The sequence below is a fragment of the Chelonoidis abingdonii genome, chromosome 14 (assembly GCF_003597395.2).
Source record: "Chelonoidis abingdonii isolate Lonesome George chromosome 14, CheloAbing_2.0, whole genome shotgun sequence".
Taxonomy (NCBI): domain Eukaryota; kingdom Metazoa; phylum Chordata; order Testudines; family Testudinidae; genus Chelonoidis; species Chelonoidis abingdonii.
Genome location: NC_133782.1, coordinates 1,574,007 through 1,596,246, shown reverse-complemented (window position 1 = coordinate 1,596,246; position 22,240 = coordinate 1,574,007). Strand labels below are relative to the sequence as shown.

At 40.7% G+C, this 22,240-nt stretch overlaps 2 protein-coding genes across 3 annotated transcripts in view; both read right to left on the bottom strand.

The window, feature by feature from the left end:
• CDK5RAP1 (CDK5RAP1 mitochondrial tRNA methylthiotransferase) overlaps positions 1–22,240 on the bottom strand; it is a 289,907-nt gene that overhangs the window by 193,221 nt on the left and 74,446 nt on the right. The window lies entirely within an intron of this gene.
• Positions 1–22,240, bottom strand: part of RPRD1B (regulation of nuclear pre-mRNA domain containing 1B) — a 51,392-nt gene that overhangs the window by 12,326 nt on the left and 16,826 nt on the right. The window contains exons 4-7 of one of the 2 annotated variants that reach the window (XM_032762421.2): positions 20,560–20,672; positions 19,651–19,725; positions 16,620–16,746; positions 13,223–13,398 (exon numbers count right to left, since the gene is read on the bottom strand). In XM_032762421.2, the coding sequence (XP_032618312.1) occupies positions 13,223–13,398; positions 16,620–16,746; positions 19,651–19,725; positions 20,560–20,672 (491 nt within the window). The remainder of the gene's footprint in view (positions 1–13,222; positions 13,399–16,619; positions 16,747–19,650; positions 19,726–20,559; positions 20,673–22,240) is intronic. The other variant, XM_032762422.2, reaches the window with a different exon arrangement.

Here is a 22,240-nt window from a genome sequence, read left to right as displayed (position 1 = left end):
CCAATTAACTGAAAACCAAAACAATCTCATTCCTCCCATCCCAGAAAGAGTCTCAGGCCTGTAAATCTTTGGAATGCCTCACTCAGTCAAATCTTATGAGAACATAACCACAAAAAATGTTTGCAAAATGTGCTATTAATGTGGAAGTATGTGCATCTGTCCTGAATGCTGGTGCTGCAGACAAGTATGCACATTGAGATAGAGTTTCTTCTAAGGGCTGACATGGCTATTTGTTCCCAAATATATAGTGCACAGCTTCAAACATTTAACTACATGATGGGGAACATTATTCTTAAGTTTATCCTTATTTGTAGGTGTGCACTATTTTGAGATACCCCTCCAACACTCAGTCACATGGGGCAAGTGTTCCTATCTGAAAAGGAACTGGATTTTGAACATGTATCAATGGCAAAATAATTCAGGTCACCCCAACCACCACATCTGTACAATCCTTAGAACATTCTTTGTCTGGGGGCTAAAGGGAGTGATCTACCCCAACCAATATTATTGCACCTCAGAGCGCCAGCCATGGAGCAGAACCCCACCAGTGTGGGGCACTGGACAGACATAAGACAACTGGTCCTACCTAGAGAGCTTAGAAAGAGGGCTCAGAAACAGATCACAGCCATGAGAAAGACGCTGTGCCACAGCAGGTTGAGAGAGACACCCAGGTATCTGAAAGCTTTGCTAGATGATTGAAAGCAAAAGAAGGACCTTCAGGATGCCAGGCAGAACAATGTGCTGTAGATCAAATCCCCCCAGTTAAAGAGCTACCACCCAGTTTGGTTGCTGATTGCACTACAGATACTGTATTACCTACTTTCTACTTAACCATGGTCTGCTCTGGTGCCAAGGAGACAGTGTGCTGATGCAGAAAATGGCAACAAGGGAGAAGAAAGAGTGGAAACCACTGCTGGAGCAGGAACAGCTGGCAGAGTTGAAGCTGAAGCAAATGACAGGCACAACAAAAGAACAGACCATACCAGCCCAGAAGCTATGGTCTCAAGAGAGTATGTAAATACTTCACTGATTAATCCTTCAAGGCAAAGACGGTGCTCAGTCAGGGCAGGGTGAACCCTTTAACCCTAGTTAAAAGAGCCCGTAGTGTAGGTCTACATTGCAGGTGGAAACATCCCTCTGAGCACAGAGATGCTAGCTCTGCTTGAGCTAGTACGCTACAAATAGCGAGGTGAACGTTGCAGCAAGGGCACCAGCTCTGGCCAGCCACCCAAGTTCAGACAGAGGGAGTTGCACACGCTTGCACTGCAACACCCACACTGCTATTTTTAGCACACTGCCTTGAGAAGAGGTAGCATGAGTCTGTTTACCCAGGATGGGAGGCACGCTCCCAGCTGTAGTGTAAATATACCCTTAATGACTACCCCTAAGCACAATACCGCTCTACCCCGATAGAACGCTGTCCTCGGGAGCCAAAAAAATCTTACCACATTATAGGTGAAACTTATTTTGAACTTGCTTTGATCCACCGGAGTGCCCAGCCCCGCTCCACCCTGCCCCCCTGGAGCGCTGCTTTGCCGCGTTATATCCGAATTCATGTTGTTATATTGGGTCACATTATATCGGGGTAGAGGTGTCTTAAAGTTAAGATCTCCTGTCCTTTTAAGGTTCTCTGTGGCCAGCTTCAGGAGCCTACACTGCCTGCTTCAGTTAGTGACTGGAGTGCTCAGTCCTACTTCAAACAGGACATCACGCAGGAGAGCGTCACCCCATGTCACATTAGGCGTGAACTGCAGGGCACACTGTGTGTATTGACAGACCTCTGAACCCAGTCCTTGGCAATACGAGGTCACTGACAAGCCTTAAAAATAAAATCTATTAGTCACTGTTTTTAACTTCAGATAAAATGTCCAAACCGCACTTGAAAAAAGTTAGATAAACAAAAAGGAAAATGTTCCGTTTGGAGAGACACCAGAGATTCAGAGACCTCAACGTGCAGAAGAAAAAGAGGAGCAGAAGAGGGACTGTTTTCTCCATTCAGAGATGGGCATTAGCAGTGGCATACAAACACACCTAAGGAGAGTGGTGTTAGCTATTCCAAATTCAACCCCACAGGCAACCCGCCGTGGAGAACTCTGGGAAAAGATTTTATGAAGAACAGGATAGTCTTAAATTAGGCCCCCTGCTGAGACATGCTTTGAAAATACAGCCTCAAGGTTCCTGCCTAAAGTCCTTCTATCCTACCCCCCCCTCCCCAAATCTTAAGACCAAAGCAGACTGTGAAGAACTTCAAAAAGATCTCACAAAACTAAGTGATTGGGCAATAAAATGGCAAATCAAATTTAATGTGGATAAATGTAAAGTAATGCACATTGGAAAAAATAACCCCAATTATACATAAAATATGATGGGGGCTAATTTAGCTACAACGAATCAGGAAAAAGATCTTGGAGTCATCGTGGATAGTTCTCTGAAGACATCCACACAGTGTGCAGAGGCAGTCAAAAAAGCAAACAGGATGTTAAGAATCATTAAAAAGGGGATAGAGAATAAGATGGAGAATATATTATTGCCCTTATATAAGGTACACCCACATCCTGAATACTCCGTACAGATGTGGTCTCCTCATCTCAAAAAAGATATACTGGCATTAGAAAAGGTTCAGAGAAGGGCAACTAAAATGATTAGGGTTTGGAACAGGTCCCGTATGAGGAGAGACTAAAGAGACCAGGACTTTTTAGCTTGGAAAAGAGGAGACTAAGGATGGATATGACAGACGTATAAGTGATGTGGAGAAAGCAGATAAGGAAAAGTTATTTACTTATTCCCATAAGAACCAGGGGCCACCAAATGAAATTAATGGGCAGCAGGTTTAAAACAAATAGAAGGAAGTTCTTCTTCATACAGCACACAGTCAACCTGTGGAACTCCTTGCCTGAGGAGGTTGTGAAGGTTAGGACTATAACAATGTTTAAAAGAGAACTGGATAAATTCACTGAGGTTAAGTCCATTAATGGCTATTAGCCAGGATGGGTAAGGAATGGTGTCCCTAGCCTCTGTTTGTCATAGGGTGGAAATGGATGGCAGGAGAGAGATCACTTGATCATTATCTGTTAGGTTCACTTCCTCTGGGCAACCTGGCATTGGCCACTGTTGGTAGACAGGATACTGCGCTGGATGGACCTTTGGTCTGACCCAATCTGGCCGTTCTTATGTTTGTACGAAATATGCCTAAAAGAAACTGCTGCTTTCTGTGGTCCTGGTCTGCACTCTGTGCACACAGCTGACTGCCATGGTGCATAGGAGGGGTTCATTAAGACTGACAGCATTTGGATGTTATTTGCCCTTTATGGTCAGAGTAATGAGAACTGACTCAATATTTGCTGTAGCTAGGCAGTGAGGATGATGCTGGAAAAAACTGGCATTGTGCATCGTGAGTGCCCTTCCTAATCTATGTTCACTTTCAGAATAAAAGTTAGAATTCTAACTCCTCTGAGGCAAAACAACTCCACAACCAAAACTTAACAGTGTGATCTGACAGGAAAATACTCTTACGAGAAAATGTTTGACCACTAAACTGACAAGACAGGAAATTCAGAGTGAAAGCTATTCCTGAGCTTAACTTATTCTATTGTGCTATAGCATAGGAAATTGCAAACTTTTTCATAGCTTGAACTTCATTTTAGTATAGAGATTACACTGGCAACTTCTGACCCAATTTATAGTTATATAAGATCCCTGTATGCAATTACAACAGTTGCTTAGCTGTTATCACTAAAGATCTTGAAGTCATTGCAGATAGTTCCCTGAAAACATCCATTCAATGTGCAGCAGCAGTCAAAAAAGCAAACAGAATGTTGGTAATCATTAAGAAAGGGATAGATCATAAGAGAAAATATCATTGCCTCTATATCAATCTATGGTATGCCCACATCTTGAATACTGCGTGCAGATGTGGTTGCCCCCCCATCTCGAAAAAGAGATACTTTGAAAAGGTTCAGAAAAGGTCAACAAAAATTATTAGTGGTATGGAACGGCTGTCATATGAGGAGAGATTAGTAAGACTGGGAATTTTCAGCTTGGAAAAGAAAGAAGACTAGAGGTGGATATAGAGGTCTATAAAGTCATGACTAAAGTGTTTACTCCTTCTCATAACACAAGAACTAGGGGCCACCAAATGAAATAGGCAGTAGATTTAAAAACAAACAAAAAGGAAATATATCTTCACAGTCAACCTGTGGAAATCTTTGCCAGAGGACATTGTGAAGGCCAAGACGATAACGGGGTTCAAAAGAGAATTAGATACATTCATGGAGGATAGGTCCATCAATGGCTATTAGCCGGGATAGACAGGAATGGTGCCCCATGCCTCTGTTTGCCAGAAGCTGGGAATGGATCACATGATGATTTCCTGTTCTGTTTATTCCCTCTGGGGCACCTGGCATTGGCCACTGTCAGAAGACAGGATACTGGGCTAGATGGACCTTTGGTCTGATCCAGAACGGCCGTTCTTACGCTTACACTACAAAGTGCGTTTATTTTAGCTTTAACATAATTTAGGAGGTGAATTGGAGGAGCTAAATCTCCCCAGATACTCATTTCAAGCACCTCTGTTGTAGCAGGTCATATGTACAAACATCCTTTGCTTGACATTGTTGATTAAAGGATATATCTTCCATCATGATGCATAATATAAGGTGGAAAGTTTCAGCATTAAGAAGAGATCTATAGGTTTAAATGGCACTAACCCTTCAGTTTGTGTTGAATGCCTGAAATAAGAGGGATAATTAAAAAAAAAAAAGTTGTAACATTCCCCCTCCCACCACTAATTTGTTTAGCTCCTCTGAAGTCACACCAGACAGCCCAGAATTCAGTGTTCTACAACATCACTGCTCCCACTAACCCATACCAGGATTAATTCTCTCTCTCAAAATAAACCTTTGAAAGACCCTTTTTAAGGTGCCCTGTTGTGCGTAACTTAACCCAGCTTTCATGTGCAGGAAATCAGAATAGTGGGTAATTTTTATCTACATTATGTGTGCTACAATGCAAAAATTAACTGAAGACAGTTGCAGTCTGAGCTGTGAATATCATATTTTGTTAGTTAAATCAGATCCTTGGGAATTGTTATTTTTAATATTACTGTATAAAGGAAGGCAGAAGGCTTCAATTTTTAAAACATGCACCATTGGCTTAAGAGTAATTATTTGAAAACCGCTAAAGTTGTATAAATAGCCTAATATTTAGAGTTTAAATAGTCTGGCATAAGCTTGTTATGTTTCCATTTTAACAGGCTGATTAAAATTATGTAAATATGCATCAGGGATACCCAAAACGTGCAGTATTTACAAAGTAGTCCAATCAATCATTCCTTGGCTATTCTAGCTTGCCATTCAAGTTTGTGTTTAACAAGCTTTTAGAAAGCGGACTCATTAAAACATAAAAGTCACAATGTGACAGTCGTAGAGACACGGTTCCTATAGAAAAAAGCCAATGTCAAGTTTTGTCGAAAAACAGTTACTGCAACTGATCAATAGCTATTTAAATAGCATATGTTTATTAGCTAAACCCTCCCTTAATGTTTCTACAGCTTTTCAAAAAAAGACAAAACACTTTGAAGTATATGACCATAAGATTTCCCGCTAGCAGCCTGTTATTCACTGTTAACAGGTACAGCTACCAGATGGGTAACTAGCTGGACTCAACATTTTTAGCATAGACTCTTATTACTATTTGTATTACAAAGAACACCTCCAAGAGCTTAATCCTGGCTATTCTGTGCTCAGCATCAACCTCCTTCAGGATAACTTCACTGCCACTGAACCAGCTGAGGATCATCCCTTTGGATACCGCATTCATTTCCCTTTGAAATCCAGCCATTTAACTATTCCCTGCTTTTAAAAGAGCTGAAGATTTTCCAATTTTGAGGTGTTTGGTATTATCACTGCCTTCCCTTTCCTCTGCCCAATCCCACCTACCCCCACATCCTTTCAGTTGTCCCGTCTGTAGTTTTTAAAATTGTATTTACTCCCATTCTGCACAGCACCCCTATTGTTTTATAAACAAGTCATTTCTCCCACACATTTGATCAAGAGTGAGCATATCAGCATGCCAAATAAAACTATGAACAGTTAAACAAAGGAGGGGGAAGAGTTCCCCACATCAGTTACAACACCCAGCTTGCTATACAGCAGACTGCGAGAGAGCCTGGCTGCACACAAAAGAGACAAGTTAACCTAATAACGAAACATCTCAACCCCGATAATAATAAAAAGTTACTTGGTCCCAATAAAGGAGGCCTTCACAAGTGTACAAATCAAGGAGGAAAAGAAGAAATTAAATATTTAGTGTGCATAATTTATATTTAATTTTCATCCAAACTCAGCTGAGAAGTTAGATACACTAAGGGCCTGATCCAGAGACCAACAGAGTAACTTGAAAGACTCCCATTAAGTTCAGGGGGCTTTGAATCAAGCGCTAAAAGTTTTCTCCCTTGAAAAGCAGCTCCTCTGGATTTGCTACAAACAAAGAAGTTTAGATGTGACCTTCCCCACCTCGGGGTCCTACTTCTGACCTCAAGGCGCCAAAAAAATCACATGGAGCAGAGGGGGCAGGCAGACCCAGTATAAAGAAGTAAGGAACAGCGCACTCTCAGATACATTGTGGGTGAGGTCTGACACCAAGTTAACATTTGAATAGATAGGTTATTTTGAGGATTTCTTTAAAAAGGCCATGCAATTTCCTCCCTGCGGAAAGGCAGATAACATAGCAGAGAGGGAACCAGCTTCCATCTGTCAGATTCTGTGCTCTTCAGTGCAAACAGTAGAATTCAATCTTAATTTTTATATATATAAATAAAATACTAAAAACAAAACAACCCCCCCTTCCCCCCAAAAAATACATGAAGCAAAGCTGTTTCTCAAGTGGGTTCTCTCACTTCCCACTGTCTTCTGAACAGAACAAGCATCTCTGAATAGATATTCTCTTCAGTCTAACCTGGGGAGAGCAGACAGAACCAAGGAACCAATTTCCCTCTCTCATTTCATAGCAAAACAGCAACAAACTTGGCTTTGCAGACAAGTTTCTCTCAAAGAAACAACACACCATTCAGAACCCGAAGGGTAATCATAGCTCCTTTCAGAGCTAAAGCTAACATTTGGTAGATCAGGTTTGCTGTCAGATTGTATTTCCTTATTTAAAGAGTGTGTGTGTGGGGGGGGGGACGGACAGCTTCTTTCCCTCCAGCACCAGTCATTTCAATGTACTGAGCGTGTTGCTGTTGCCTTTGGCAGCATTTCATGCTCCACAAACTACTCCTCTTGCTCACCTTTTACTAGGGTGCCAGGTTATGAAGCTGTCCAGTGTAGCACACGGCACCATTTACAGCCCTGACCATATCGTTCCTACGCCCTGGGGATTTCCTTGCTCCATGCAGAGATGGATACCAATGTCATATGGCATCTAAGCCCACACAGTACTATTGGCCCAGAATGTTATTCAATTTGACTTACAGCAGAAATGGGGCACGGTGTTATGTGCACAGTTCCCCTCCGCATGCTAACCACACCTCCTCCAGAGCATAAAGTTCACAACACAAGCACACTTCCAGTCATACATTCACCTTGGTTCAAATATCTTATTGATTTTCATCGCTAGGTGGAAGTGTAGCAATGCATGCATCTCTTTGAAAAATACAGCAACATTACATGGAAATAATTTCATGATCTCTAGATAATTTGGGTTTTTTTAATATCACTATTTCACATAACATTTATATTGCAGGAGTGCCTAGAACTGCCAATCAGGCCAGGGTCCCATTGTGCTGAACACTGTATAAGCAGCACATAGTCAGGGCTCATGTGTGCTCTATGGCACAACAGACAAATTCTGCTGCAAACATTACTTTGTTGTATTCCCCGTCACCTCCAATAGCTCTCAGTTGGAAATACTCCCTGATACACAGTCAATAATTGATTTCTTCACTGCATTCTCCAGACAGTCCAGTTCTATGGCAGCAATTACTAGATTATCTCAGTGGTCCAGCTCAGAGACTTACTTCACTCAACGTGTGCCAGAGATGGAGAGAACTTGTAGTCTGCTTCAGTGGTCCCCTAGGACTCAACTAGTGCTCTATTCACTAGGTAGCCTAGCTATCTGTGCCTATATGCTTCTTGGATGCAAACAGGACTCCAGTTCTTCTCTACAAAATGGTGAAGAGAGCATGCACTGTAATCCAAATAATTCCCCATTGTGGAGAAAGCGGCAGCTATAGGCAAGTTCATGCAGGGCACGAATAGCTTGGGAAAAATGACAAAATTTCATGGCCACACAATCACGGAGTCCATGGAACATTAAGTGACATGATAGGGCAGTTCACACCTCTGAACTATTCTTTGAGGCTCTTGGCAGACTCAGATAGTCATTGGTTTACATTCAGGTCACATCATCAAATGTTATTTTTGCAACTATAAGGTCACAAAACTTTTAATTGAAAACGGAGATAACGGATCTCAATGTTCAGCAACAGGTGAATTCTACAGAAAATTTCTTGATTGCAGAATCATGGAATATACAGGGGTCTGGATATAATAAGCAACATACCCTATCCCGAAGAGCATACCAAAAAAAATAAAAGCATATGGAGATGACAAATGAGGAGGAAAGAAAAGAGGGAACAGTGCATAGTATCGACTTCATAAACCAAAGCTACAGCCATGAATACAATTTCCCCCTCCTCCAGGTTAGGCTGACTCTTCTGCAAGCAGAGTCATTTTGCTGTTTTGTTCCACCTAACCCTGATCTACTGCAGATATTACATATACTTTAGGCATCCATCCTTCCATAGGATCAGAGATGTTCTGGTAGTACTTTCACTTATGTGGCTCCATCTATTCAGCTACCTTCATTTTACAATCATCTGGCAACTTGAACATGGAGGCCGTCTCCTTCATTGAATATCTTCCCTATAGTCCTCAGTTTCCAGTTTTATACAGCATAACTGATTTGCTGGTTTTTTTTCTTAGATAGCTATTGTCATTTATTTCAACAGGCATAGCATGCACTTGGCTTCACAGTAGCTAGCCTGTTACCTTAATGTTCAGACACAAAATTTAACTTTGTAGGTTCTGGCAGTTTTTATTCTCAATATGCTTTTATTTGATTAGCATTTTAGTGGGATCTTAGGTGATCAAAAAAATCTAAGTTCCTTATCTTTGGTACTGACATTTGAGTCATCTATTCATTAGCAACAGGGAGCCACTGTAGAATTTCACCCTGTAATTCCTGCATCAAGACCACAAGTTCCGGTTGAGCTAGAGCATCTCTTTCAAGAAAGGAATCCAAAAAACTCCAGGTGATGGCGAACCCACCCCATCCCTTGATAACATGTTCTAATGTAACCCACAAATATTTGAGCTTAATTTCCAGTCCTCATTTGTACAGCTTCAGCTTCTAGCCAATGGATTTGTTAAACTTTTCCTAAATTAAAGAGTCTCCTTCTATCAGAAATCTTCTCCTCATGTACATATAGACTGGTCAAGTCACCTTTTATACTTTGGTAAACTACACAGATTTAAGAAACTCACTGTAAGGCGAAGTGGGTGAGGTAATAGCTTTTATTGAACCAATTTCTGTTGGCAGGTTTTTCAGAACATGAATCTTTTGTAGCTCTATGAACCATTTCCAATTTTTCAACAGCCTTTTGGAAGCATTGACAACAGAACTGGGCACAGTGTTCTATTAATGGTCTCAACAATGCTGAAGACAGAAATAATACCACCTCCCTACTCCTATTTACACCCCCAAGGACCTCACTAACACTCTTCACCGAAGCACTGCACTGAGAGCTACTCTTTAACTGGTTATCCAACCATGGCCCCCAATTCCTTTTCAGAATCACTGTTTAAGACACAGTTCCACAGCATGTAGGGCCCCATCTTTTCCCCTAGATGTCTGACCCTGATGTCTTTTCTCTCAGACTGAACACCTAGTACTATCTTCCCCCTCAAACCATCAGTTCGTGGGTTTCTTAGTAGTACAGCAGTCTTTGAATTCACTCATTCAAATCTTTGCCACTGCTCATTCATGAATTGTAGTCCCTTTGTCCAACCTCATCTTTTCTAATATATACCTCTACCCCCATATAATGCTGTCCTCGGGAGCCAAAAAAATCTTACCATGTTATAGGTGAAACCGCATTATATTGAACTTGCTTTGATCTGTCAAAGTGCGTAGCCCTGCCTGCCTGGAGCACTGCTTTACAGCGTTATATCCGAATTCATGTTATATCGGGGTAGAGGTGTATCATGTCTTGAAAGGATTTTATGTGACTGAGGACAGTAAGAGCTTTTGGCACCCTGGACTTATTTCAAAACCTCTTGAGCAATTGCCTACTTTGAGTAAATACTCCCATTCAGTGGAAATGACATTTGTTTGTAGAATTTGCCATAGCTGATGAAAGGCAGTAGTATTGGACTATTTACATTAAGTAAGAACTCCAGTGTTTAGACAGCAAAAGTTCCCTTCCCAGACACAGGGCTTAGCTATTTTTATTACTATCTCAAAAAAAAGTTACTTGTGCGTGCAACCCCAGTACCTTGACCATCCACAATGATTTACAATTTTTGATCAGACAGATACTGGCACTTCTCATGACTCGACAGAATAAAATCCTGGTTCATATTACCAACAAGGAGCCTACTTTCTCTCCTCTCAGTCACTTTCAACAGAAAAGCTAATGAAGTAAACAGTCCACCCTGAAACAGAATTTTGCTTTTAAATGCATCTCAGCTGAAAGCAAGGTTTGATTTTGTAAACACATACAGCTTGGAATTTAAGATGTTTGGAAAAAGGTCACGATGGAGCACAACAACATGTCATTAAGAAATATTAGGAACAGAGTTTTTTAATTTAAATCTGAGTATTTACATGTTGCTAGTTCTTTACTTTCTTATTTTATAGACCTAAATAGATAGAGTGGATATTTTGTACTTGTTTCTTTAGCATCCTGTTAGAACTTCAAATTTTTCTATTAAGAGATTACACACTTAAAACGCCCATCTACGCTGAATGAGATAAACCCAGAGTCTCATTAACATTGAGTTTCTGGTGTTCTGGTGTTCTCACAGTAACAAACACAAAACTGATAAGCATATAGCCTGGGCTACACATTTGCAACCAACAAAATTCTCCGATATTAAACTTCCACAAGTCAGGAAAGCTGAAATGCTTGTCGACTATACCCCAAAGGGTTTGCAGTACAACCTCAACATGACTTGTGCTTCTATGTCACTTAACTGCTTAATTTAAGACTCCTAGGGTTTTTAAGTTTTGGCCTGACGGTATACTGCGAGTACGCTGGAAGACTAATTTTTCATTGTTAATGAGGCAACTGTGTTCTGAACTCAAAGATTTCATGCCATTAAGAGACATTTTTAATAGAATACAGGTTTCGTCCTTAATGTGTCAAACTCTTTTGCACTTGCTCAAGTCAAGCATATGAAGTCAATGGGATTATTTGTGCGATTTAAATTACTTATCTGCTTAACTGTTTGAAGGATCAGTGCCTGAAATTTCATTATTTTGGCCTATAACAGTTTGCTAACTTTCACAAAAAAGAGACCTTACCAGAAGTGTCATTTCAAAACAAAAACAAACCCACAGTATTTATAACTTAGTTTATAATAAAATTTAATCTAGTTTATAATAAAATTTGATCTAAAGTTGCTATAGCACAAGTTACCAAATTAGTTTTATGATACCTCAAGCTGATTCAAATCGAGGATTTTTAAAATGCATGCTGAAGCATTCTGCTTTTTATTGTAGGAGCCATTAAAGCAGTTAAGCGATGTATGAGGGGCTCACAATCCTCTTTCTGCAGAAATAAATTGGCATTTTATCACAGACTTCAGTGATTTTGGCAATTTTCAGTAAATAAAGTAACCAATGCCAGAACATAGTTTTTATGGCTTCTTTTGTACTCATGAGAACTAAAGTGCTTTATAATGAAACAACTATAGGAAAACCACAATAAACTCAACTCTCAAATCAGCTTCTGGAGATCAAATAAATTTGCTAGATGGATAGTTAAAGCCTAGCAAACTTCAGATTTTTGAATGTAACAGTCCTAAATCTTCTGGCTGATTTTAACTCTGGATCGATAATGTACAGTATGTACTCAAGTTACTATGTATAGACATAGGATGAAAACCTATGGCCAAAACGGAGTACAAGTTAAATAGTACTGCCTAACATTCCAGGAAAGACGACAAGTTGTGATGGAAAGAGGGCACACAAAGGATTGAACTGCTCTACAATCCAGTCTCTTTCTAGAAGATTATGTCCTCTGTAACTCTCGTCCCACCCAACAGCAGCTGCCGATAATAATAAGCATCTGACAGTGTAGAGGAAGCCCATAATGTGTTGCCCAGGGGCAGTTTAACAGATGGCAGAGTGACATACAACCAGAATCATTAAACTGCCATACTAGTCCCACAACAGAGTGCTTAAAACACTTCCTCAGTGAAAGAGGAATATTGCAGATAAACGACTGTCTGCTGTTCCCCATGTACTCGCTCAAGGGCTTCTGGTCATTACTGAGTTCCAGTCAGAACAGTTTTTTTGTACAGCAGTTTCTTGCCCTCCAAGTTCAAGCTGGTTACGGCATGAAGTCTGAGTTGTCATCTTTCTACATCACCACTACATCACCTGTTTCTTCATATAAGTACTACACGTAAAGGCAGTTAAGAGCACCATCATTTTTTGGTTAAGCAGGCTTGGCAATACTAAAAAACGCATTTGACAAGTGATCTCAGCAAACAGGACCTTCAAGCCAGACAAGCAGCAACCAACTATACACAAAATATACAAAAAGCATTAGACACTTGCAGGAAGGAGTAACATTGGATTTCTTTTTGGGAAAGTGTTTTCTTTCAAAAGCAAACCCTGAAATGAACCAGGACTGAACATCAAAAATGTTGGATGGTAAAACAATCTTTCTTGAAAAAGAAATTTAAGTTCTAGAGCTTCCTGCTCCATCTACTGTTGTGCTGGACATCTGAGCTCAGCAGTTCACTGTTATTTATTTACAGAAAAAAAAATTCCTCAGGCCTGTTTTCTTCCAACAGCAAAGTGCTCCAGGGAGAAATAAATTGCTACATTACCTTACATCATTCTCATGTAAAAAGAAAAAATGTTTCAGTTTGAAGGCAAGTATGCGTGTTTGGTAGGAGGATAAGGTTTCAGCATTATTCTGAACAGTACTCACTTCTAACTTTTTCTCTTTCTCTGTCAATACATCCTTCTGGTTCTGGGTATACTCAATCAGCATGCGTGCCAGCTGGCGTCGGTCTTCCAACTCTGCTGCCAGCCGCCCATTATACTCTGCTAGTAACAAACATGCTTCATCCACCGTTTTCGAAAGACGTTCTGCTGCCTCTTTGTCTACATGCAAAGGTGGTAAAAAATGTACATGGACTCAGTTAAAAGCCTTTTATGCTTTGAAAAAAGGCTCTACTCCAACAACCACACGCACAATAACATTTTATTCACAAGAGTTATCCAGGGTTTATAAGAAAATGAGTTGTAATCAAGAGATTTAAGGGGTACCCAAAAATTGCTAGGACTCTAACAACCTGAAAACTGAAGAAGATTTTAAAACAGAACCAGCTGGTCACATTTTTAGTCTTGCAGTTCTAACAGTGAGGTATGATCTACACTTAAAAACTAGCTCAACCTAGCTACATCACTCAGGCTGCGAAATAATTCATACCGTGAGTGCCATAGTTAGGTTGACCTAAACCCCAGTGTAGATGCTGCTATGTTGAGAGAAGAATTTTTTTTTCCTGTCAACTACACTACCACCTCCTGCAGAGGAGGATTAACTACACTAATGGGAAAAACCCCTTCCGTTGCTGAAGGAAGAGTCTACACTACAGAGCCATAGTGGTACAGCTGCAGCACCAGAGCCGTGCCACTGTTGCAAATGTGCTAACACTCCCTCAGAAGTTGTTTTTGTGGATCTTGTATGAGTTGTTAATCATACCAGAACATTAGCTTACATTAACAGAATGTCTTCTGTCACATTATGGGGCCCTAGCATTTATGCAAGATATGCACTGTATGATGGATCTTATCAACCCACAGAACACAAGCTTGCACATAAATACACACTTGTCCTTCTCACAGCTGGACATGATGAGCACACACTATGAAGAGTTGAATAAGTGGTAGTCCTCATAGAATTCTAAAACTAAAAGTTAGGAATGCTTGCAAAAACAGAATTGATTTTGCCTCTTATTTGCATGTGCTCCCAGGTTCTTAAGCAAACATTTTTCAAACATGGATGCATAAATTTATATGCACTCAAATATAATTGGTCAGCACATCTGAGCACCCACTTCCTATTGCAGTCAAAGGGAATTGCAGGTACTCAGCTCTGAGGGGTGGGGAACAGAGAAATCAGGCCACTTCATATACATAAATGTGTTTAATGCTTAACTTTCAGCACCTGAATCTGAAAATTCTGGCTCTAGTTTCTTTTCAAAACTACAAAATGAAGCCGTCAAAAGTTGGTTGAGGAAAGGACAGTGAATACAGGCTCTCCAAGTATAAAAATCCTTGTGAACACATTTTGGTTTTATAGACTTAAGGTCAGAAGGCATCATTATGGTCATCTAGTCTGACTTCCTGCACAACACAGGCCACAGAATCTCACCCACCCACTCCTGTAACCCCTAACCTATGTCTGAGTTATTGAAGTCCTCAAATTGTGGTTTAAACACCTCAACCAGCAGAGAATCCTCTAGTGACCCATACCCCACGCTGCAGAGGAAGGCGAAAAACCCCCAGGGCCCCTGCCAATCTGCCCCGGAGGAAAATTCCTTCCCGACCCCAAATATGGCGATCAGCTAAACCCTGAGCATGTGGGCAAGACTCAGCTGCCAGACACCAAGGAAAAAATTATCTGTAGTAACTCAGATTCCACCCCATTTAACATCCTATCACAGACTACTGGGCATATTTACCTGCTAATAATCAAAGATGAATTAATTGCCAAAATTAGGCTATCCCATCATACCATCCCCTCCATAAACTTATCAAGCTTAGTCTTGAAGCACAGATATGTCTTTTGCACCCACTACTCCCCTGGAAGGCTGTTCCAGAACTTCACTCGTCTAATGGTTAGAACCTTCGTCTATTTCAAGTTAAACTTCCTAGTGTCCATTTATATCCATTCGTTCTTGTGTCCACATGCGTACTAAGCTAAATATTCCTCTCCCTCCCTGATATTTATCCTCTGATATATTTATAGAGAGCAATCAACTTCCCCTTCAGCCTTCTTTTGCTAAGCTAAACAAGCCAAGCTCTTTAGTCTCCTTTCATAAGACAGGTTTCCATTCTCGGATCACCGAGCCCCTCTCTGTACCTGTTCCAGTTTTGAATTCATCCTTCTTAAACTGGAGACCAACTGCACACAGTATCCAATGAGGTCTCACCAGTGCCTTGTATAACGGTGCTAACACTCCATTATCTCTACTGGAGAATACCTCGCCTGATGCACCTAAACTGCATCAGCTTTTTAAACGGCCATATCAATATGGCGGCTCATAGTCTTCCTGTGAACAAGACATACTCCGAGTGTCCTTCTCTTCTCTTGTTACTTCTAACTGATGTGTCCCAATTATTAATCCCTAAAGGCAGGACCTTGCATTTCATTATTAAATTTCATCCTATTACTATTACTCCCAGTTTACAAGGTCATCCAGATCTTCCTGTATGATATCCCGTTCCTCTCTGTGTTAGCAATACCCCCACTTTGTGTCATCCGCAAACTTATTAGCACATTCCCCTTTTTTGTGCCAAGGTCAGTAATAAAAAGATTAAATAGATCGGTCCCAAAACCGATCTCTGAGGAACTCCACTAGTAATCTCCCTCCAAGCCTGACAGTTCACCTTTCAGTATGACCCATTGTAGTCTTCCCATTTACCAGTTCCTTATCCGCCTTTCAGTTTTCATATTGATCCCCATCTCTTCCAATTTAGCTAATAATTCCTCATGTGGAACCATATCAAATGCCTTACCGAAAATCGAGGTAAATTAGATCCACTGCATTTCTTTTGTCTAAAAAATCTGTTACCTTCTCAAAGAAGGGGATCAGGTTGGTTTAGCACGATCTACCTTTTGTAAAACCATGTTGTATTTTGTCCCAGTTACCATTGACCTCGATCTTCTTAACTACTTTCTTCTTCAAATTTTTTTCCATGACCTTGCATACTGTAGATGTCAAACTAACAGGCCTATAGTTACTCGGATCACTTTTTTCCCCCTTTCTTAAAAATAAAATCTGTTAGTAATTCTCCAGTCGTATGGTACAACCCCTGAGTTTACTGATTCACTAAAAATTCTTGCTAATGGGCCTGCAATTTCATGTGCCATTTCCTTTAATATTCTTGGATGAAGATTATTTGGTTTTGGCCCAAGGAATGGAAGGAGAGAGATAAATCTTACCTCCAACCACATGCCAGAAGATTTTTATCTGCTAACTGTTAGGGAGCTATACAGCTGGCGTGCATAAAGGGCATGAGGTGCATCCATCCTACTCATAGTTACTTGAATGAAAATGAGTATAGAGGGATTTGACTTTCATCTTCCAGCTTCTTACCTGTAATTTTCTCCAGCAGTGACACATCTTGAACTTCCTGTGGCAGTGAGGCAATTTTCTGCCGCACTGTGGCATCTCCTGATGCTGCATTTTCCAGGTCCTGCAGGGCTTTGATCAAGTCCTCAGTCTGCAGGATGGAAAGACAAAAACCAGGCAGTTTTCAAATGGAGTAGCAGGTAACTGCAGCACTGCCAAGTTCTAAACAGGCCTACTGCTAAGCCATTTTCTCTAGCTATTGTCATTGCACCACAGGCTGAGATCACTTACCTTTTAAAGTGCTTTTAGTGTCCTACTTTCTCCTTACACTCAGTACTGCAGTAAGTACCTGTACATAGCATCCACTAAACTCTAAACTAGCCAAAAACCTGGACTTCTGCATAAGTACAATACACTTATCTTAGCAGGGACATTGCAGTGGACATTCATCCCAGTTAAGAGAAGAGGACATTTAAAAATAAGGCTGAAAAGATGAAGGAAACACTATACAGATTAGAGAAATAAAAATATTCTTTACATTTCACTTCTGCATTTGGTTTATTTCTTTTCATCTCAATATTTTGCCTTTGGAGGATTGTTTTTATTTTGCCTTGACCAAGAGGCAAGTGTACATGCAAATTTATTTAACTGCATACATGCACCTTGGGATAATGTGGAGGGGGCACATTTTGTAAATCCAAAAGATTAAATAAACCAGACTTTCTGAATAACACCTAGTTAAGCTGGGAGAAGTGGCAGATACACTGGAAGGTAGGGATAGGATACAGAGGGACCCAGACAAATTAGAGGACTGGATCAAAAGAAACCTGATGAGGTTCAACAAGGACAAGTGCAAAGTCCTGCACTTGGGACGGAAGAATCCCATGCGCTGCTACATACCTGGGACCGAGTGGCTAGGCAGCAGTTCTGCAGAAAAGGACCTAGGGGTTACAGTGTATGAGAAGCTGGATATAAGTCAACAGCATGCCTTGCGGCCAAGAAGGCTAACGGTATTTTGGGCTGTATAAGTAGGGGCATTGCCAGCAGATCGAGGAACATGATCATTCCCCTCTATTCGGCATTGGTGAGGCCTCATCTGGAGTACTGTGTCCAGTTTTGGGTCCCACACAACAAGAACGATATGGAAGAATTGCAGAGTCCAGCAGAGGGCAACAAAAATGATTAGGGGGTTGGGGCACATGAGTTACCAGGAGAAGCTGAAGGAACTGGGATTATTTAGTCTGCAGAAGAGAAGAATGAGGGGGGATTTAATAGCTGCTTTCAACTACGTGAAAGGGGGTTCCACAGAGGATGGATCTAGACTGTTCTCAGTGGTAGCAGATGACAGAACAAGGAGCAATGGTCTCAAGTTGCAGTGGGGGAGGTTTAGGCTGGATATTAAGAAACACTTTTTCACTAGGAGGGTGGTGAAGCACTGGAATGGGATCCCTAGGGAGGTGGCGGAATCTTCTTCCTTAGAGGTTTTTCAAGGGCCGGCTTGACAAAGCCCTGGCTGGGATGATTTAGTTGGGGATTGGTCCTGCTTTGAGCAGGAGGTTGGACTAGACGACCTCCCGTGCTTCCGTCCAACCCCGATATTTTATGATTCTAAGCACCGCATGCTCACTTGGCCCCAGCTAAAAATCATCCTTTTTAAAGCAGACTTTAAAGACATTGCCAATCCTTCACTAGTTCAACTGATTTTTTGGGAATATAATTGCAATATAATTGATTGATATTGTACTCCATTAATCCCATCCTGCCAGTCTTTTTTAGTTCTTTGCAATAAAAGTGCGAGACTGGGCAACAAAATGGCAGATTAAAGTTAATGTTGATAAAGGCAAAGTAATGCACATTGGAAAACATAATCCCAACTATACACATAAAATGATGGGGTCTAAATTAGCTGTTATCACTCAAAAGAAAGATCTTGGAGTCACTGTGGATAGTGCTCTGAAAACATCCACTCAATGTGCAGTGGCAGTCAAAAAAGCGAACAGAATGTTGACAAATCATTAAGAAAGGGATAGATAATAGGACAGAAAATATATTGCCTCTATATAAATCCATGGTACACCCACATCTTGAACGCTGTGTTCAGATGCAATCGCCCCATCTCAAAAAAGAGATATTGGACTTGGAAAAGTTTCAGGAAAGGGCAACAAAAAATTATTAGGGATATGGAATAGCTTCTGTATGAAGAGAGATTAATAAGCCTGGGACCTTTCAGCTTGGAAAAAGAGAGGACTTGGGGGATATGCTAGAGATCTATAAAATCATGACTGGTGTGTAAATAAGGAAGTGCTATTTACTCCTCCTTCTAACACAAGAGCTAGGGGTCACCAAATTAAATTAATAGACAGCAGGTTTAAAAAAAAAACAAAACAAAACAAAAAGAAGTATTTCTTTACACAACACAGTCAACTTGTAGAACTCTTTGCCAGAGGATGTTGTGAAGGCCAAGATGATAACAAGGTTCAAAAGAGAATTAGATAAGTTCCTGGGGATAGGTCCATCAATGGCTATTAGCCAGGATGGCAAGGATCATGTTCCTAGCCTCTGTTTGCCAGAAGCTAGGAATGGGCAACAGGGGATGGATCTCTTAGTGATTACCTCTTCATTCCCTCTGGGACACTGGCATTGGCTGTGGTCAGCAGACAGGCTACTGGGCTAGATCAACCTTTGGTCTGACCCAGAATGGCCATTCTGATGTTAACAATCAGCAAATGAAATGGCCACTGAGAAAGATCCACCAGTGCAACTGAACGCACCCACATTGCTTTTACTAACCTAGTCAAAAGGAGAATCTGGGTGACGGGAGAATAGGCGCCCAAAGAAAGGGAGAAGGGGAGAGAGACACATTAAGCAGGAAAACTACAAACATTCAGCTTTATTTTGTTTTAAAAAGCATTCAAGGATTTCATGATTTTGCTGGCATTAGCTAGGCTAATTTTGTAGTGCTGATTTTTATCCTCCAGTTTCAATCATTAATTTTTTTAGGTACACGTTTAAAACTTTCATTACAAAAATACACAAATTTCTTAAGAACACACACCTTTTCAATGTTTATGCTGGCTTGAAGAACCAAAGGATGTTCACTGTCTGCTTGACATACATACTTCCTTGTAAGCTACATAATGATTTCCAATAAGTGACAAATTAAACGCGTGTTAAAAACAAGCCAAAAGCTGTAATCTAGCTGCAGTAAAAGCTCTCATTTCCTCGGCTCATGTAATCTTATAGTATTTACACCACACATCTGACAGACTGTTTAACTCTTTACCTTCCTTCAAATAGCCACAGATTTAACATAAGGCCAATTGTAGCCTTAAGGAGGAGAGTTTTGATTATACTGTCTATTTCATTTCTGTTATCTCCAGGTCATTAACATTACACTCCTGCCAGTCCCAAACTAAGGTTCAAATCTTCAACAGATTTTAGTTTCCAACTCCAAAATATCCATTTAATGCTGATCTTTTGTGGCTACAGGGTATACAAAACTTGCTGTTGGTTTGTTTGTCAGGCTGTATTCTACTTGAAACCCAAATCAAATTTCCTGAGTCAATGTTCGTACACTGGATTTGAGAGTTCATAAGTCGATATATAAAGATGTTTATATACCTTTTGTTTTGGTTTTGTTTTGAAGAGAAAACAGAAGACACTGGCAGTAATGCAGGGGCCTTGGTTCAGCCTAGATTAAATCAGACCACCAAGGTTTTTATTGTTAAGGATAACTTTTGGAACAGCATTCACACCAGAATGCATCTATGATCCCTTCCTCTTGCCCATCACAAAACAGACAACCCAGTGGTTTAATAAAACTGTTCTTACATGTTGGCTTCCAAACGTAAATTGTATTTTTCCATTAATTACATTTTACTTGTTAATGGCTCCACCTTGTGGCTGTATCTTTATAAGAGGTCGCCTTTTACAATATCTCAGATCCTCAGCCCTCCAAACATACCAGTAATGGCCCAGTGCTAGGGTCCTGGGGCGAGTAGCTCCCAGGGTAATCCTCATCTTCTTCCTCTTGTATCTGCTGAAATGTCCGCTTCAAGGACTTTTTCTCCTCTGTAACTGTAGACACACACAGTCTCAATACAAGCCATTCAAGCCTGATGCCATATGTGCATTTTTCAACAGAATCTTAACTATCTACATTTTCTAAAAGTTGTACCAGATGCTTTCATGATCTCTACACAGGGTCAATCTACAATTTAATTTCCTTTACAGAAGGCTAATTTATGTATTACTTTCAGAATGATCAGCAGCATAAGGCAAAAGAACCATCACTTACAGTAACCAGAGTTCTTGGAGATTGAAGTGAGATCTGTGAACAAAAGCAGATGAACACACAAGCAGGGAATATTCTGGACAGCAGTGTCCCTTGGGGCTGTGCATTCACCTGTATGCTCTTATGCCCCCTATAAGGACAAAGCATCCCAACCACTTAATTTTGTCACTAATACAAAATATCCAAGCAAGCGAAGCAGGTCACAGGATCTGTGTGGACAAAGGCATCTCAGAGAATTCCAGTTACTGAAGGTTAAGTAACCTCTTTCTTCGAGCATTTGTCTACGCAGATCCCACTGTAGATCAGTGACTAGCAGTTAGCACTTCTACTGGCCACCTTGAGGGGTATCTAAATAATGACAGCAGGACAGCCCTTCCAAACTGCAAATCTGAGTTAGAGGCTGTCACAATGGAGCAGTAATAGATAAACATAGGTACCAAACTCCACATAGTTGTCCTACAAGTCTCCAATAGGCGGGTCACCTAAAACTAGCTATTGATGCTGACTGAGCCTAGCAGAGTGTGCCCTAACTCAAGAAGGAAGGAGTAGTTTATTTAATGGAGTAGGAAATCTTACTGCAGTCTGTAACCCATTTAGAGATCTTTAAGAGAAACAGCCTGCCCTTGAGACTTATCACAAAAGCACAAAGAGCCTGGATGCTTTATGAAATGGCTTTGTACTGGAAAGATAAAGAGAACAGCCCTAAGAATGTCTAGTTTGTGGAGTTTAGCCTCAACAGAAGAATCATGTGGTTTAGGGAAAATGTGTAAATTAGTTTATTTGAAAATCCAAAACCACTTTCCAGAAATGTTGGATATGGCCTAAGTCTAACTGTCTTTATGAAAAGGAACTAATGGAGGACTTGATATCAAAGTCTGAAATTTCACTCACCCGCTGAGCCAAAATTGATGCCATTTTAACTGAGAGGGGCTATAGTAAATATTACAACCTGGGTTCAAAGGGCAGGTACATCAAAGACAGGAGCACCACATTCAAGTTCCAGACAGGTAACTATGCCTCACTGATGGAAATGTATGAATTGGCCCCTCTTTAAAAAAAAACAAAGAAACAAAAAAAAAACCCACCAATCCAGATACCAAGGGGGGGAGGGAGGGAGGGAGGGAATAACCCTCAACAGATCAAGGGCTATATTAGCCAGATGAACTCTATTAGAACTAATCAATTATGTGTTCCAAAAACACAATTAGTCCAAGATAGATGGAATAGAAGATTCCAAGGCTGAAGAGGTCTCTGAATGGGACTGCAGTGAGACATGTTTCCACTTAACTTGGCATGTCCTTTTAATAGAAGCCCTTCTGCTATGGATCAAAACCTCCCATACAGCTGCAAA